Genomic DNA, 16,596 nt, shown 5'->3' with positions numbered 1-16,596 from the left:
CAATAAAAAAAGAAAAAACAACAAAACAAAACAAAACAACACCCAAAAGAAGTTTGATTTTGGAAAGATTATATACATTCAGTAAAAAATGGGCCTAACAATGGTTATAAAACTAAATGGAAAAATACCAAGTTTAGTGTTAAAATACAACAGAAGACTGATTTAAAATAATATTACTCTTATAGTAGGAACTCTTTCTGCAAAATAGTAAGCCCTCATTAAAACACAAAACTATACAAACAGCACAATGGTACTTACTGGTAAAGTTTTCTAAACTGAATACATTTGTAAAAAGTCATTGAAAAAAAAGGTGCATTAATGAGTATAGCTTATACAACAAAGACAAAACTGAATTTAATCAGTAGACTCCTCAAAGAAAGGTCTTAATCTTACAACTAAAGATTGGTGAATATATAAACATTTATGCATTTTACAATAAAATAAAATGTCTGTGATTAAAAAAGAAAATTGTGGCATGCCCTTCGGAGTTGACAAAGCTAAATCCAGGGCTTAGATGACATGCAATTGCTCTACTTACAAGGCATCTTAGCTGGAAGGAGGAATTACTGGGTTCTAAGAGGTTAGAGAAGAAAGATGACATAGTTTTTAAGGAGGAATAGATATGAGGGGATCAAAACGCAGTATATTTTAGAGGAAGGTGATCCTTTTTTGTTCGGTTTACTTTTTTTTTTCCTAACTAGTGGCAAAGGCAACAAATAAATCAGTAGGCCAAAAGTAATTTGATTCAAATAAAAAAAAAACTAAAAAGGCCAGGCCACTTCTGTTTTCTTCTGTTAAAAAAAAAAATAATGCAAGCAAGAAAGAGAAAATCTATTAAGCAAAGAGAGATATGTCAGGAAGTATTAGTGATAATGGTGGCAGAGACCCAATGAAAGCTTGACAACCATTTCATTCCTCTGGATGATTCCACATTTCTCTGCTCTCAGTCACAAGCAGTAATAACACAAAAATCATATGGAATAATTAGAGTAGAACATTAATGGGTGACTTTTATTAATATGGGTTATAAAATATGCTTAAGATTTCCTTAAGAAATTTCTCTAAGGCAAATAGATAATATATTTAAAACTTAAACAAGATCAAACAACTCAAACACCAGAGAAGCAATTCCATTAATAAAAAATTATCAATATCATCATTCAGTAACTTAACAGATAAGTAAGAATATTAAATGTCATTCATATATACTAAAAGGTCCCAAAAGAAATTCCCAAATGAGTATCACTGGCAAAGCCAGAAAAAAGGCAGAACATGGCTCTTTAGGTATAATTAAAACAAAAATACTTAGCATTCTTACCACCTTTCTCCCATAAAAAGGTAACTTTTATGCTAGAATAGGTTATTTTAGTTAATCAAGTATTTCCCTTAATAAAAGCATAAAACAAACTGCATATGAATCATCAATTTTTAAATACTCCATCTATAAGACACTTTATCTAAAACTATACTAAAAATAATTCAGAAGGCCCTTGAAAACCTTTCAACTTCAAGATCCTCATTAAAAATATAAACATTTGAGGGGCGCCTGGGTGGCTGGCTCAGTGGGTTAAAGCCTCTGCCTACAGCTCAGGTCATGATCTCAGGGTCCTGGGATTGAGCCCCGCATCGGGCTCTCTGCTCAGCAGAGAGCCTGCTTCCTCCTCTCTCTTCCTCTGCCTGCCTCTCTGCCTACTTGTGATCTCTGTCTGTCAAATAAAAAAATAAAATAAAATAGACATTTAACAACACTGAAAAGTTGGTCTTGATGGAATTACATTTTATCAATTCTAAAAGGCACATTAACTTCTAAAACTGGGATATGTCTTTCACAATGGAAGGTATCTAGCCATAGCCACTGGTTTAGATTAAAGTTGAATTTTTCCAAAGAAGATGTGCATCTGCTTCTGCAGTCATCTGGGAGCACCACCAACCTGAGATCAGTGTGAATTAAATCCACTATTGCAGGCTTTTGTGGGTCACACTGATAATATGACTTCAGACTCCAAACCTGAGGCTTGTGGTTCAAATTCTCAGGGGAGGTTCTTTTGTTTCTTCTCTAGCCAGTGCCATGGTTGACATTGATAGTTTGTTTTCCCTTTTTTGCACAGGTTAATTTCTCATCTATCCTTAGATTGAAGGTACAAACCCTTGGTGTCTCAGCTTTGTAAAAGAGGTCTCCTATGACTCCCCATCCTGAATATTTTTTCCTTCCTAGTTGTACATAACATAATGACACTTTTTATCATCTACAATGTCCTAGATTTGATGAAATATTGTTTAAGTAGGTTTCTGTAGTTTCTATTAAGTGGACTTCAGGCTTCCTATATAAATTGATCATTAACCTGCAAACCTTTTTTATTCCACTGAGTATTTCCTCCTTAAGCCTGTAGCTTTACATCCTAAAAACTTACAACATGTGTTGCTATATATTTCACAAAAAACTAAATTACCATGTACAATGAAAAAGCCCGAAAATAAATGTCTAATTGTAATTTATCTTTTTCAGCCTAATTCCTAATACTTATGATGGTTTATAAATTTCTAGTTGAAAAAAAATTAGCATTTTCCCTCAAAGCAAATAAAATTCTAAAACTTAGGCAAATTAGCTTTTAGAGAAGACATACTTGGTTTGACTCTAAGGACAGAAAAATAAATTCTGAATTACTTAGGTATAATAATGGAATGCATTCTATTTAGCAAAACAAATTCAGAGTAACAAAAAATGTACTCATCTTTCTAACAAATTATTACAAATTCTAATTTGGCTTTGTGTCTCATAAACACAAATCAGCCTTCATTTCCTTTATTATTTCATTCAGTATAGAGATCAAAACTAGAAATAAATAAGCTAAGAAATAAATAACCCTCCAACAAAGAAGCATGATTTATCTTTTAAATATCAACATTTGGAAAACTGATTCCTTTCCCAAACTCTAAAAAATGTTCAATAGCAATACCTGCAAAAATAAAAAAATGCTAAGTCTACTATAATGTGAAATTAGATACTAAAGGAAGAATATGAGAAAATTGACCTTAAAATGAGTCAACAATGTGCTTTAAGACAATCTGACAACCTGAATGACCATAACTGAAAAGAACTCATTTCAGTTGACCAGAGTTGATCTACTCTAGTTAGCAAAAGCAAACTTTAAGATGTTCTGGTTTCCCTTATAATCGACTTGTAGGAAAGGCCACCCGCTGGTAATAGCTAACATATCATGTAACTTCTCACTTAATATTTAGAACTATCCTATGAGGTAACTGATCATTATTCTTTTATTCTACCAACAAGGAAACTGAGGCTTAGAGGTGTTAAGAAACTTGTCTGTGGTCACCCAGCTCCTAGGGTAAGAGTAGCAATAATGATCAATTATTAGCTAGTAATAGTAACTTCCAGCACAGGTTAGACATTTATTACCACTGCCTCAGGTTATGATTAGTTTCCGGAAAACAAGATGGTTAAGGTCCAACAGAAAAAGAAACACATAAACACTAAGTACAACACTGTTTTATAAGAATTCTACAAAGTGGGAAGGGATGAGGAAAAAAAAAGAGAGGGATGAGTAGGAAGGCAACACATAGGTTGTCCTCTGTAAATAAACTATTTGTTAATAATCAATGCCTCTTTAAGTAAAGAACACCCAAAATGTATTTCCTGGTCAATATACTTTCTTTTCAAAGTATTAACTTACTGTTTTTCATTCATGAAAACCTATCAAACCATGTTCTGCTGGTCTAACTTCAGAGTATATAAAACTCACATGTATTCATAGTATGCATTTAATGTATGTAACATGCATAAAATCTAGATTATAATACTGAATTATTTGGTTTGGGCAGGAAAGTGTAGTTGGAACACAAAATGTTTCTGACCTGCCACTTAATCTGAACCATCTGCATCAGTGATAAAAACTGTATTAAGAATGAAAGGAATTTACTTTTCTCTGTGACTCTTCTAAAGTAGCAGAAGAGTGTTTTAAGCTTCTCTGGTTTCCTTGATGAACGTCCTTCAAACAACCTGAAAAAGACCAAATAAAGAAAATAAAAAAGAGTGATCTCAAATGCCTTAATGATTCACAAACAACTAAATATATTGGTACCAAGTAAAGGAAGGCAATCCTATAATGACAGAGAACTGGAAAACCAGATTCCAACGGCATCTGAAGAAGACTAAAACCAACTAGAACCAAGGCTTCTTAAAAGTTGTTCGAGTCAGATGGTACTCTCTAGCAACCACGTTTCTCCCATCTATCTTCCTCCAGGGAGAAGGCACCATCTGGCCCCCCAAAGTCAATTAGGCCAGTGAGTTAACGCTCGATCATTTTCCCAATGGCAAATACTAATAATTCGTAATATTACTAGGTAGTTAAATGAATGAACAAAAATGGTACATGAAAAAAAAATCCCCACAATTTTGTTGGGGGAGGGATGGCAATGGGTGGTTATGACACTGACAAGCAGGTATGACACAGTATTTAGGGACTGACCAATCTTTGGTAATTAAACAGATATACCCTTTGCACAGTAATCAAAACAATGCCTACTCATCTAGCTTCCAGCAACCTGGACTTGCACTACTTAATTTAGTCTTCTTTGAAATGACGTGGCATTGTTAATGGTAAAACATAATGCAATTTATCCTCAGGAAAGAAAAGCAGGGCTTTGGAAGCATATGACCTGAATAGGGAGTTCGCTAAAGAATTTCAAACACAAAAGCATGCTTTAGGCATAAGATCTAGCTTTCCAAAGGCATTTAAAAATTATAAAGAAATTCTGCAGCTATAAATGACGAGGAATTATTTATCGGCCTCTAGTCATATACTCTGGCTTTACAACCAGAAACCCTTCAAGTAAAAGTTCACTTTAATAAGTGACGAAATGGGTACAATTTTTCATTATTAGAAAAGCAAGCTTATGTAAATATGCAGAGAGGGAAAAGTTAATTTCATGAGAAAATCCTATTGAGCAACTGAAATGAATTAGGGAAAGGGAAGGAAATGTAGATTTCAAATGATCCTGTTTTCAATGATCTGAAATTCTGTATTCAGGGTCAATTTCTGAGAAAACAGTTTATGTGAATACTTATTTCCTGAAAAGAATACTAATGTCAGAAAAGTTATTTTAACCAAATTTAAAATTGAACTGCCTTAAAAAATAAAATAAAATTGAACTGATTTTTAAAAACAGTTTAAGAGTTCCTGTATGGGGGTGTCTGGGTGGCTTGCTTGGTTAAGTGTCCGACTCTTGATTTCAGCTCAGGTCATGATCTCAGGTTGTGACATAAAGCCCTGAGTTGGCTCTGTGCTGGGCATGGAGTCTGCTTAAGATTCTCTCTCTCCCTCTGCCCCATACCTCTTAAAAAAGAGACCCTGTATGGTCATTTTTACTCATTTAAAAGAACTTACTTTTCTAAAATATTTATTACAAATACCCTTAAAATCCACTGCCTGCTAAAAGAAAGGATCTTTGAGAGCACAGGTTTCAGCTTGGTTTCTTATGTAATATGTCAACCAGGATAGAGTTTATTTAAATCAAAATGATAGTCAAAATGAAGAAGCCACCTGGTAGTTTAATTAAACATCCAGTATCAAATAAATGTGATTTACTAAATGAGGATCTTGGGAATCACTGCAAAATCCCTTTCTAGGTTTACTACTTAGTAGAGGGAAACAGTATGAATATAAAGGCAGCCATCACCTTTTCTTAGAGATGAACTGATATACTACATAATCCAAGTAAAGTTCCTCTTCCACAGAACTACTGTGTAGTAAGGAAAAAGGTAGTTGTTATCCTTAAGAAATAATTCTCCCCAAAATAAAAAGCACCCCTGCCTCATATTTGTGGTCAGTTGTTTGTAAAATCACATTGAAGTTCATGTATTTCATAACCACAATGACAAAGTAGTTAGCCTAAGAGCCTCTTGGGACTGTAGATTTATTACCCTAGCAATACTGACTTTCCTGGAAGATTATATGGCAGTTATTATCACCTACTACAAATGAGCACCCATTGTTTATCTTGTAGGTCCTAACCTTATCAGTACAAAGTCAAGCAGAATCTCAAGGTATTGTTTATTTGTCCCTCCAAGCCCAATTTCAAATCATTATGTAACCAAATATGCTTTCCCATGTTCCTGATGGAGCAGGAAGTGCCATGTGAGGTGGGAGGAATAAGAGACAGGAAGGAATCAAAAAATCAGGGAAGATGAAGCAGGTTTAAAACCCTTGCATGAAGTCTAAAATTCCACAACAGTGAAGTCTGAAAGTACTATACATAGCCACCCAAATGATATCAATTATCCTGGTGTGAAAACTACATAAAAACACAGGTAACAACATGAGTGAATATCACCAGAGTGATATAATCTCAGAGACAGCATCTAGGGGGAGGAAGAAGACAAACGAGCTCCAAGAAAAGAGAGGGACAAAAAGATGAGGCTGAGGGGCACCTAGGTGGCTCAGTAGGTTAAGCCTCTGCCTTCAGTTTAGGTCATGATCTCAGGGTCCTGGGATCGAGCCCCACATCGGGCTCTCTGCTCAACAGGGAGCCTGCTTACATACCCCGCTCGACCTCTCTGCCTACTTGTGATATCTGTCTGTCAAATAAATAAATAAAATCTAAAAAAAAAAAAAAGATGAGGCTGAGAAGGCAGAGAGAGAGACTAACAGAGATGGGGCTGGAGACAGAGGGAAGGAAGAGAAACAGAAATGCACACAGAGAGTAAGTCAACCAGAAATAGAGACTCAGAGAATGAAACCTTATAATAATCAAGCACCATGAAATATTTTAACTTCTCAGCAATTTTTTAAAAAAGATTTATTTATTTGACAGAGATCACAAGTAGGCAGAGAGGTGGTGGGGGTGGGAGGGAGGGAAGCAGGCTCCCTGCTGAGCAGAGAGCGGATGCGGGGCTTGATCCCAGGACCCTTGGATCATGACCTGAGCTGAAGGCAGAGGCTTTAACCCACTGAGCCACCCAGGTGCCCTCAACAATTTTTTTTTTTAAGATTTAAAGATTTTATTTATTTACTTGAGAGAGAATGAGTGAGAGAGAGCATGAGAGAGGAGAAGGTCAGAAGGAGAAGCAGACTCCCCAAGGAGCTGGGAGCCCGATGCGGGACTCAACCAACTGAGCCACCCAGGTGCCCCAATTTTTCTTTTTTAATTTAGGTTTTCAAGTGCTGGGTGTGTATATTCAAAGGCCTATTTTGAGTCAGCAGGTATGCATATGACCATGCACATAAACTAGACCACAATAACCCCTTTGCATATAGGAAGGACATTTTGGCATTTAACTGAGTATTAGAGAGTATTTTAAAAAGCAAACAGAAAAAGCCAGTCAGGCAACCTCGCTTTTGTTCTAAACAAAACTTTTTATTTTCAAGGAAATAAGTCAATCAAGGGTCAGATACTTATTAACTGATGTCTTTCTTTCCTTATATATAAAGAAAATCATAGTTTAATAAACTCTTGCCCTGAATAGAATATTGATAACATTACTGGAATTGAATTCTAGGCACACACACACCCCCTCATATGATTTCAAGTTAAGGATTAATCCCATTAGTACACAGTAAATCAAACTCAAAACACTGCAACCTCCACTTTAAAATAGATGCAAATGATAATCTGGAACCTAGCCACAAAGTAATTCTTGGCTCTTCTGTGAAGCAATCTGCCATATGGCCCCAACAGCACTTTCAATCCAGGGAAGAGGCAGATGTAAAAGCCTCCTGGGCTGACCACTGCTGCAACTCACAATTAATCTCTGACCATCAGTTTCTAAGCAATCTCAGAAGCATCAATGCTAATCACATTGGAAGCCTTTATATGAATGTTTAGGCCCTGAAAGGCAAGCAGGGGAAAAGGTCAGGGGTATTTAACATAACTAAGCAGAGCTGGAAGAACACAACAATAAATAAAAACAGGAAGACTTATTCAATTTATTGACGTCAGCCTCCCACCACATACTCTTAACCATTTTTCTTATTCAATCAACTAGCTAGCCATAGCCCTTCTGAGGCTAACTACACTCACATACACACACAACTCCCAACTGCCAGAACTACCATCATAAATAGCAACTAAGCAAAAAAGACAACACCACCACAAAAAAATGCTCCATAATCAGTTTATCAAATGGCTCATCAAATTAGGTACTTGATCTTTCGTAAGTTACATGAAAAAGGGGAACTTTTGGTTGTTTTCCACTTCTGGAGCACACTCAGAGCATTTTGCTTAAGAGGAAGTAAGACATAATAAACGAGCACTGACTGTGAACAGAAGACAGCATCCAGGTCCCAGTTCTGCTGACAAGGCATTTACTCTCACTAAACCTATCAGTATAGAGGTTTCCCTACCTAGAAACTACCATTGATAGAATCAAAGTAAACTGTCAATAGACAGCATCAGTGATCATATATAGTCATCATTCCTCATGTTTTTTTTGTTTTGGTTTGGTTTTGCTAGTTTAGGCTTATTAAATACATACCATCTCAGTGCAGCCAAGTGCTGACATCCTGGCTGCTAGGATTCCCTAAAACAATTGTAGACACAACCACAGACTTTACTTGCACTTAATTAATTTTCAACCTTCTGGTGACCAAAAGAATATCCATCAACCAGAAGACAGGAATATGCTTGTATTCAAATTTTCAATAGATTAAGCTCTCATTTGGTGAAAATGCTATTGGGATACTATGAGTTTAAATCCTTTCATGGTCACTCTGGACTGACAAATGACTTTCATTTTACAGACTGAGAATTATTTCTAAGGATAGTTTTAGTTTCTGATTAGCTATGATGTAAGAAGTATTAACCTAATTAACCTGAATAATTATTCAAACAGAGGCCAGATAGCGGAATGGTTAAGGGACTCAGCTTCTAGAGGAATACTTCAATCCTGAGTTTGAATCCCAGTTATACCAGCTAACTTAGGGAAGTAACCTACCCTCTCTAAGCTTCCATCTTCTCATCTGAAAAATGAAAAAAATAATACCTAATTTATAAATTTGATATATTAGGTAAAAAAATAACAGCATGGTGACTGATACATAGCAAGTACTTAATAAACATTAGGTATTGTTATTAAGAATTATTCTCATGCAAAAAAAATTTCTCATGCCCAGCAAAGAAATCAACATTCATTTACATAAAATGCTTACATTGTTCAAATCCATATTCCCTTCATTAAGAAAAATAGCTCAGCCTCTTTTCCCGTCAAACCTAACATGCTGACGTTCAGAGCCAACCAGCTCAAATTTCAGAATAAATGACCCTGCACAATGAAAAAGATAAACACACGCCTTTGCCAAGAAGTTCCAGTATTCCTCTGTCAGAAGTTTAGCAGAAAACCAATGATGCTTTAAAATGAACACATGTGGGGTTGCTCGGGTGGCTCAGTTGGTTAACCGTCTGCCTTTGGCTCGTGTCATGATCCCAGGGTACCGGGATGGATGGAGTCCCACATCAGGCTCCTTGCTCAATGGGGAGTCTGCTTCTCCCTCTTCTTGTGCTCCCCCTACTTGTGCTCTCTTTCTTACTCGTTCACTCTATCTCAAATAATAAAATCTTAAAAATAAAATAAATAAAATTAACACATATTATAATTGATATAAAGCCTGGTAATTGTGGCAGGAAATGGGAAGTCACAAAAGCCAAGTCTTCCCTAGACTACTTTTACCTGTCACCCATTCCAAACCTGAGGTCTATTTTACTATTGAGAAAAGAATGCTGTCAATGTAGCAGGGGCCCAGCCTTTAGAGCACCCTGTGGACTTGTTTCTCTTACATGCTGAATGGACAGTGATGGGGAAGGGGAGGTTATGATACTGTGTCTATGGGGCTACAGTTAGGAAGGAAGAAGCTAGCTGTTTAAGACAGGCTCAAAAAATTTGTAGGAGTCCAACCTCAAAATCAAATCACAAAAATCATCCACTCTTTTTATTAACTTTGTCTTCTACTCCCTTTCTGATGACTGACTTGTAACTATTTTTCTTCTGATTATAAAAGTAATATGTTTATTATAAGCAATTTCAAAAATATAGAAAAGAATGAAAAAAAAGCATTAAATATGTTTATCTCACTACCCAATGGTAATCATACTTGTATTCATTTTCTTGTCAGTCCATTTTCCATGCTCATACATGTACTAATATGAACACAAAGACAATTAACAGACACAGATATTTTAACATAATTGAGATATTCTACATATAACTTTTTAATCCTTATTAAAGACTACAATTGCTAATTCTTTTTTTAAAAGATTTTTATTTGTTTGTTCGTTTATTTGAAAGAAAGAGAACAAGGGGAGGAGTAGAGGGAGAGGGATAAGCAGACTCTACGCTGAGTGTGGAGTCAGGCATGGAGCATGATCCCAGGAGCCTGAGATCACAACCTGAGCGGAACTCAAGAGTCAGATGCTCCAGCTCAACCAGTTGAGCCACCCCTACATTTGCTATTTCTAATCATGCTTAACCTTCTGCTCCCTTTCTGTGCTTTTTCTTATTTTAACCAATAAGGTATGTATATTTGTAGTTATCCAGAGAGCTTTTAGCTTTCTAAGAAAAGGGCTATAAATATTTAACCAAGATATCAGACTAAAATGATTTGTGAAGAGTTTAAACACCAAATTCTTTTTTTTTTTAAGTAAACTCTACACCCAACATGGAGCTGAAACTCACCATCCCAAGATTAAGACTAGTACGCTCTACCAACTTAGCCACCCAGGTGCCCCTAAATACTGAATTCTTCATGGGTGAAACTTAACATCTACAATTTGTTTAAAAAAAAAAATTTTTTTTGAGTGGGGTTGGATAGGTGAAAACAGAGCAAAATAAAAAATTCTGTTAAGTACTGAAGATGGATAAACATGGGTTCACAATACTGTTTTCTTTACTTTTTAGTATGTTTGAAAATATCCTTAACAGTTTTAGAAATAACTTTTTTGGGAAAAGATTGGCTCTCTGATATAACTTCAACTTAGTAAGAGAATGCACAGTTCTAATCTAAAAAATAAATTTAAGAGGTCTATAATTAAATCAAAGAATCAATCTGAGAAAGCTTGGATCTAAGACATCAAAGAAACGTTTATATAGGGACCATCAAGATACAAGCACTAGCTGACTACTCATCCCATAGAAACAAACTGTAAGTGCCCATGGAAACGCTAATTCTAAAGCATTTTTTTAAGTAAGAATATATTTACTTATGTATTTATGTATTTATTTTTATTAACATATAATGTATTATTTGCTTCAGGGGTACTTGTCTGTGAATCATCAGCCTTACACAATTCACCACACTCATCATAGCACATACCCTCCCCAATGAATTCTAAATCATTATTAATTAGAGCTATTGCTTACCAAAACCCAAAACCAGAAAAACACTCATTTTTAATTTTTTTTAATTTAAAATTTTAAAATTTATAGTATCTCTGGTGATCCTGGAGCTGATCAAACATTGATTCCAAATAAACAGAAAGACCATTTACTCTACAGAGATCCCTATTATTAATATAACTAATACTCTTCATGGAAACAGATAATTACATTTCTACAAAATTAAATTTCCACTGTTTACTTACATACAAAATTTGACCATTTCCTTTCTATACTAAAAAAAAAAAAACCTGCAAGAGATGCATAGCCCTTAACTATGAACAGAAAAAAATTCTTAAACAATTTCTCAAATAGGCCAAAAAATTATAGTTAATAAACAGGTTCTTTACACAATTACAATTATAGATACCAATGTTCTTTGTTTTCTCTCAGTCCTATCCCAAATACTAAAGAAATCAAAGGCAAAAACTTGAATTATATATTGCTTAAAAATCAAACATTTCCTAATTCCTATGGATAAGATACAGTTTGAAAAATAAAGAACAGTAGACTAAGAACTAAGGGTCTAAGTTTTCATCCTAGCACTCTGCCACTAATCAATTTCTCAAGTACTTCATCTGTAAAATGTATTTTCATTCACTTGATGTGGATTTACTGAAGGCCTATAATGCATAAAACTTAATGAAAGATAAGACCCCTGTCCCCACTGATGGGGCGCCTGGGCGGCTCAGTCAGCCAAATGTCCAACTCTTGATTTCGGCTCAGGTCACAATCTCAGTGTTGTGAGAGATCGAGCACCACGTTAGGCTCAACACTTAAGAGGGAGTCTGCTTGAGATTCTCTCTCCCTCTGCCCCTCACCCAGCTCTCTCTCTCTCTTCTCAAATAAATCAATCTAAAAAAAAAAAAAAAAATCCCTGTCCCCACTGAAAGCATGAAACAACTGTAACAAAGTAGTGTAGGTGGTACAGTAGGAAAAGTAGAGAACACTGAAGGCACATGCCTGGTTGTACCCCAGATGCCTCCTTTCACCCATTCACCAATCCAGTCCATCACTATCACAATGACTTGCCCTTCAAACATCACCATATCTCCATCATGACCACTACATGATCCCAGCTATCATCCTTTCCTTTCTGGTGTATTGCAATAGCCTCTCCAACTGCTTAAACTCATTGTACCATGGCCCTTCTCCACTCAGTACCCACACTGTAGTCAGAATAAACTTTTGAAAATGCTAATCTGATCAAATACATCAGCTTCCTCCTCCTCCCATACCAAATCCTTTAATGAGTTTCTATTGCCTTAGGAAGGCCTAGTAGGCACAGCAGGATTGCCTACTGGCCCCCATCTCCTTCTGCAACTTGTCCTCTCTCTCTGTGCTGCATCCACACTGGTCTTCTCTCAGTCTCTGGGGATATCATGTCCTTTTTACCACAGTGCCTTTATACATGCTGTACCCCCTGCCCAGAATGTAATCATCTCTCCTTTTCTCCTTGGTAAAACTTCTACTCACCCATTCATACTGAGTTCAAAAGTTATTTCTTCAAGAAAGGTTTCCTTTATTAAACTATATCCTTTCTAATAAAGTATCATAATGCTATATGCCTCTCCCTGATGTAACAGAGGTACACACATACCTTCATAGGAACCCAAAAGACTAGCAAACCTATCCTGGCAGGATCAGAGATATCAGAAGCAGTGATACATGAACTGATGCTTGAAAAAGGTATAAAATTGTGGATGAAAGAAAGGCAGAGAAGTCAGAAACTGGTTCATCCCTTCTCTTCTTGTAACCCTCAAGGCACTTAACAAACTGTGGAGAATACTGTAATTGCTCACTGAATGTTTGAACTAAATGACTAAATACTATTCTCTTAAAACATACTTAGCTTTAACATACTGACTCAGAATTAGGTTAACAACATTTTTCTCACAACTGGTATTCACAAAATCAAAGAGAATATAGTATAAAATTGATATCTCTTGCTGGGATTTTAAATAAATTCTCTTACACAGATGACATTATTTTTCATTGTTTCTCCACTCTTTCTTAGTGTTAATAATGGAGAGTAACCATATAATAAAGATTTTCACTGAATTTTAATTATCTGGCCTGCAAAATGGCAAAAATACCACTTAACTCACTGCATTATAAAGATTAAATTAGATAATTTGACATAAAATGTTTGGCCTATGGCAAATCCCTGGACAAATATTAGTTCCTTCCCCCCTTCTCTATTTCACTTTTAAAGAGGTGTTCTCTGAAAACATACCGATTGAAGTTAATGTCTGGGTAGCTAGAATACTCAGATTTCATCTTAGCATTTCGCCGTGGAAATGTGCAGAAGAAAGCATTAGCTAAAAGACTGGCAATCTGTTCCTGTGACATTGTGATGGAATGATTCATCTTCTGTTTCAGGAGCGGTATTGGCTGACAGAGGAAACAAAATATACAGACAAGAAGAACAATAATTAGTTTAGCAATTTTAAAAGCAGAGGCACCAAATTGCATTTGCTAAATTAAGGCAGGAATAATTTCAGGCCACTCTTGAATCCGTAAATCAGCAGTACTGTTGAAGTCAAGGGCAGTTCATCAAGGATGATTGGAAAAGTGTACTTGTTTGACAAACTGCAGATTTCTAATCAATAATAATGATAGTGAAGAGAACACAAAATGTTACTTATTAGCGGAAAACAAGATTGCTTTAGCAAGTAGGAAATAAAAACACATTATCCATGTAATGAAAAATTTAAACAAAAGATGAAACAAAAAAATGCAACACTGAGTTTAGCTATTATTACCTATGCTAAATTTTATTTTCACTTGTATTTATAACTGCCAGATGGAGCAATTTTTCTATCTTAGTCCTAAATAAAATGATCTAAGGAAAATAATTCAATAAATAAGTCTTTTCCTTCTAATTCTGAATTACACTTTACTTTGACAATTTCTTTATGAAAGCTAAATCTAATTTTATTAAAGCAATTAATAGGACAGGTGTATACAGACTTATGTGTAACTTGTAAGAAGATAGGCATTTCCTACATACTCACTTTAAGCCAAGGAAGACATAGGGCATTTTCCCTTCAAAGTTTTTATGATGGAAATGTCTTTTAGTTGTACCAAATCCAAATTCATTGACCTTTTCTTTTCAGTATAATCCATGGACCTAACTATTATGTTCAGTTGGTCTTATTCTATTTTAAATGTTTAAACTATATGTTTTCAAAGTCATGATGGTAAAGTCAAGTTTATGTATCAGTTGTAAAGTTTTTAAAATGCTCCAACATAATGTTTAAGATGCTTTTCCTTCTACCTTTTGGTAAGACACTGAAGTAAGAATCCTGGATTCCTGCATTTATTTCAAACCAGTAGACAAAGACAACTGTCCTGATCATATCTAAGGAATCAACACCAAAAATGAAATTGAGGAAAGGCAGGCAAGACAAATCAAAACTGCAATAATATAAAAATTAATTTTTTTCTAAGTAACAGAAAACAGACATCAGTGCTAGAATAAGAATTTGCTAGAGAAAGAAAAGGTTAAATTTGCAGTTCAACTATTTCCCTTGGGAAAATACAAAGATAAACTAACAAGGGAAATGGAAAGAATCACTATAATACCCAAAATTTTCTCCTTTTAGGCCTTAGCAATTACCATTTCTAAGAAAGAGGAAACAGAGAGGTCATATGGGTTTCTCTTTCCATCCTATACACTTATTTACAAACCAGCAATGAGTTTAGAAAAGGTGACAATGTATCAATGGCTTCAAGCAAACTGTTAGTTTTTTAAAAAAAATGAGCTTCTAACTGCAATTTACCAAGTTATCCATAAGAATGACTTTAAAAAGTAATGGTGATAGGGGTGCCTGGGTGGCTCAGTGGGTTAAAGCCTCTGCTTTCGGCTCAGGTCATGATCCCAGAGTCCTGGGATCGAGCCCCGCATCCGACTCTCTGCTCAGCGGGGAGCCTGCTTCCCTTTCTCTCTCTCTGCCTGCCTCTCTGCCTACTTGTGATCTCTGTCAAATAAATAAATAAAATCTTAAAAAAAAAAAAAGTAATGGTGATATTTTAGGCTTACTGAACAATAAACACAAACATCTCTTAACCCCCAAATAACAAAACAGTACAATTTTAAATACAGTAATTTATTTCTATTTTCTTGGAGGAGGAATGTCTGAAAGCTCAACATTTGGGGAGAACTAGAAAGTGTGAATCTTTTAAGTGTTCAGCTAGATAAAATAAGAGACTGACTGATTTAATACGAACCAAGATCTTTCAAAAAGTTAATCTCAAAAATCTGCTTCCTTCCTTTAGTTTGCTTTTTATAAATCTAAAATTTACCTTTTGGGTTTGGCCTAGAGAATGATAATGTGATAAATCATTAAATAATCACATATTCAATTTAACTTGCCAAAGATACACTGTGATATCAAAGTGAAGTGTTAACTTTCACAGCAGAGATTTACTTTTCAGTAGAGTAAAAAGCCCAGACTTAAAATGCTCTCCCCATTAATACATGAATAGAAAAACAAAATTGTTTTTAACCAGGCCAAAATGTTGGGGAGCCACAAGTCCAATTTTGTTTTACCAAGTGCCTTGTTAGAACTTATAAATTTACATGTTTTTGAATATGTATCTCATTACATAAAATATGGAAATGCTCTTCTTGCCTAAGTGCAAGGGGAAGAGAAGATTAAGTGATTCATGTCTAAAGGCTATACGCTATCAATTATGAACTACATGTTGAATTAAAAGACCATTTAATTAAGCACATGGAACTTGAGGTCACAAAGAGGATTTCCCTTCAAGAAGAATATAATATAGTAGGGGGAGATATATAAAGACAAAAATCACAAAATAATGTTCTAAGTGTGACTTGAGTGTCATAGGAGGGGTTAACTTTGGCTAGGAGAGGTAGGGAAGGCTTCGCAGGAGACATAAAAGCTAAGCACAACCTAAGAGATAGTAAGGGATTTTACTAGGTAAGGAAAAAAGCAACAAGAAAAAGGATAAAGAATGAACATGACACATAAGTAAGCAAAAAAACCTTCCAACATAAATAAGGAGTATTAATATGTATTTTCCCTGCCCAAAAGAAAACTTATTTCAGATACTATGCATTAATGATGTGAAATTAAAGTTACATAAAATGAGAAATATCACAGTAAGATGCTAACAAATATGGCACATCAAAAAACATACAGTGGTTCTTAACTGAAGGTGGCATGGCCCTCAACCATTTGCTT

General features: G+C 35.3%; 1 protein-coding gene across 5 annotated transcripts in view; it reads right to left on the bottom strand.

The window, feature by feature from the left end:
• Window positions 1-16,596, bottom strand: part of PARG (poly(ADP-ribose) glycohydrolase) — a 116,276-nt gene that overhangs the window by 45,377 nt on the left and 54,303 nt on the right. For all 5 annotated transcript variants that reach the window (XM_032837659.1, XM_032837648.1, XM_032837632.1 and 2 more), the window contains 2 exons: window positions 13,620-13,777; window positions 3,939-4,018 (listed from right to left, as the gene is read on the bottom strand). In XM_032837659.1, the coding sequence (XP_032693550.1) occupies window positions 3,939-4,018; window positions 13,620-13,777 (238 nt within the window). The remainder of the gene's footprint in view (window positions 1-3,938; window positions 4,019-13,619; window positions 13,778-16,596) is intronic.

Source organism: Lontra canadensis, unplaced genomic scaffold (genome assembly GCF_010015895.1).
Source record: "Lontra canadensis isolate GAN:19392208 unplaced genomic scaffold, GSC_riverotter_1.0 scaffold3, whole genome shotgun sequence".
Lineage (NCBI taxonomy): Eukaryota > Metazoa > Chordata > Mammalia > Carnivora > Mustelidae > Lontra > Lontra canadensis.
This window is presented reverse-complemented; position numbering and strand designations above follow the sequence as displayed.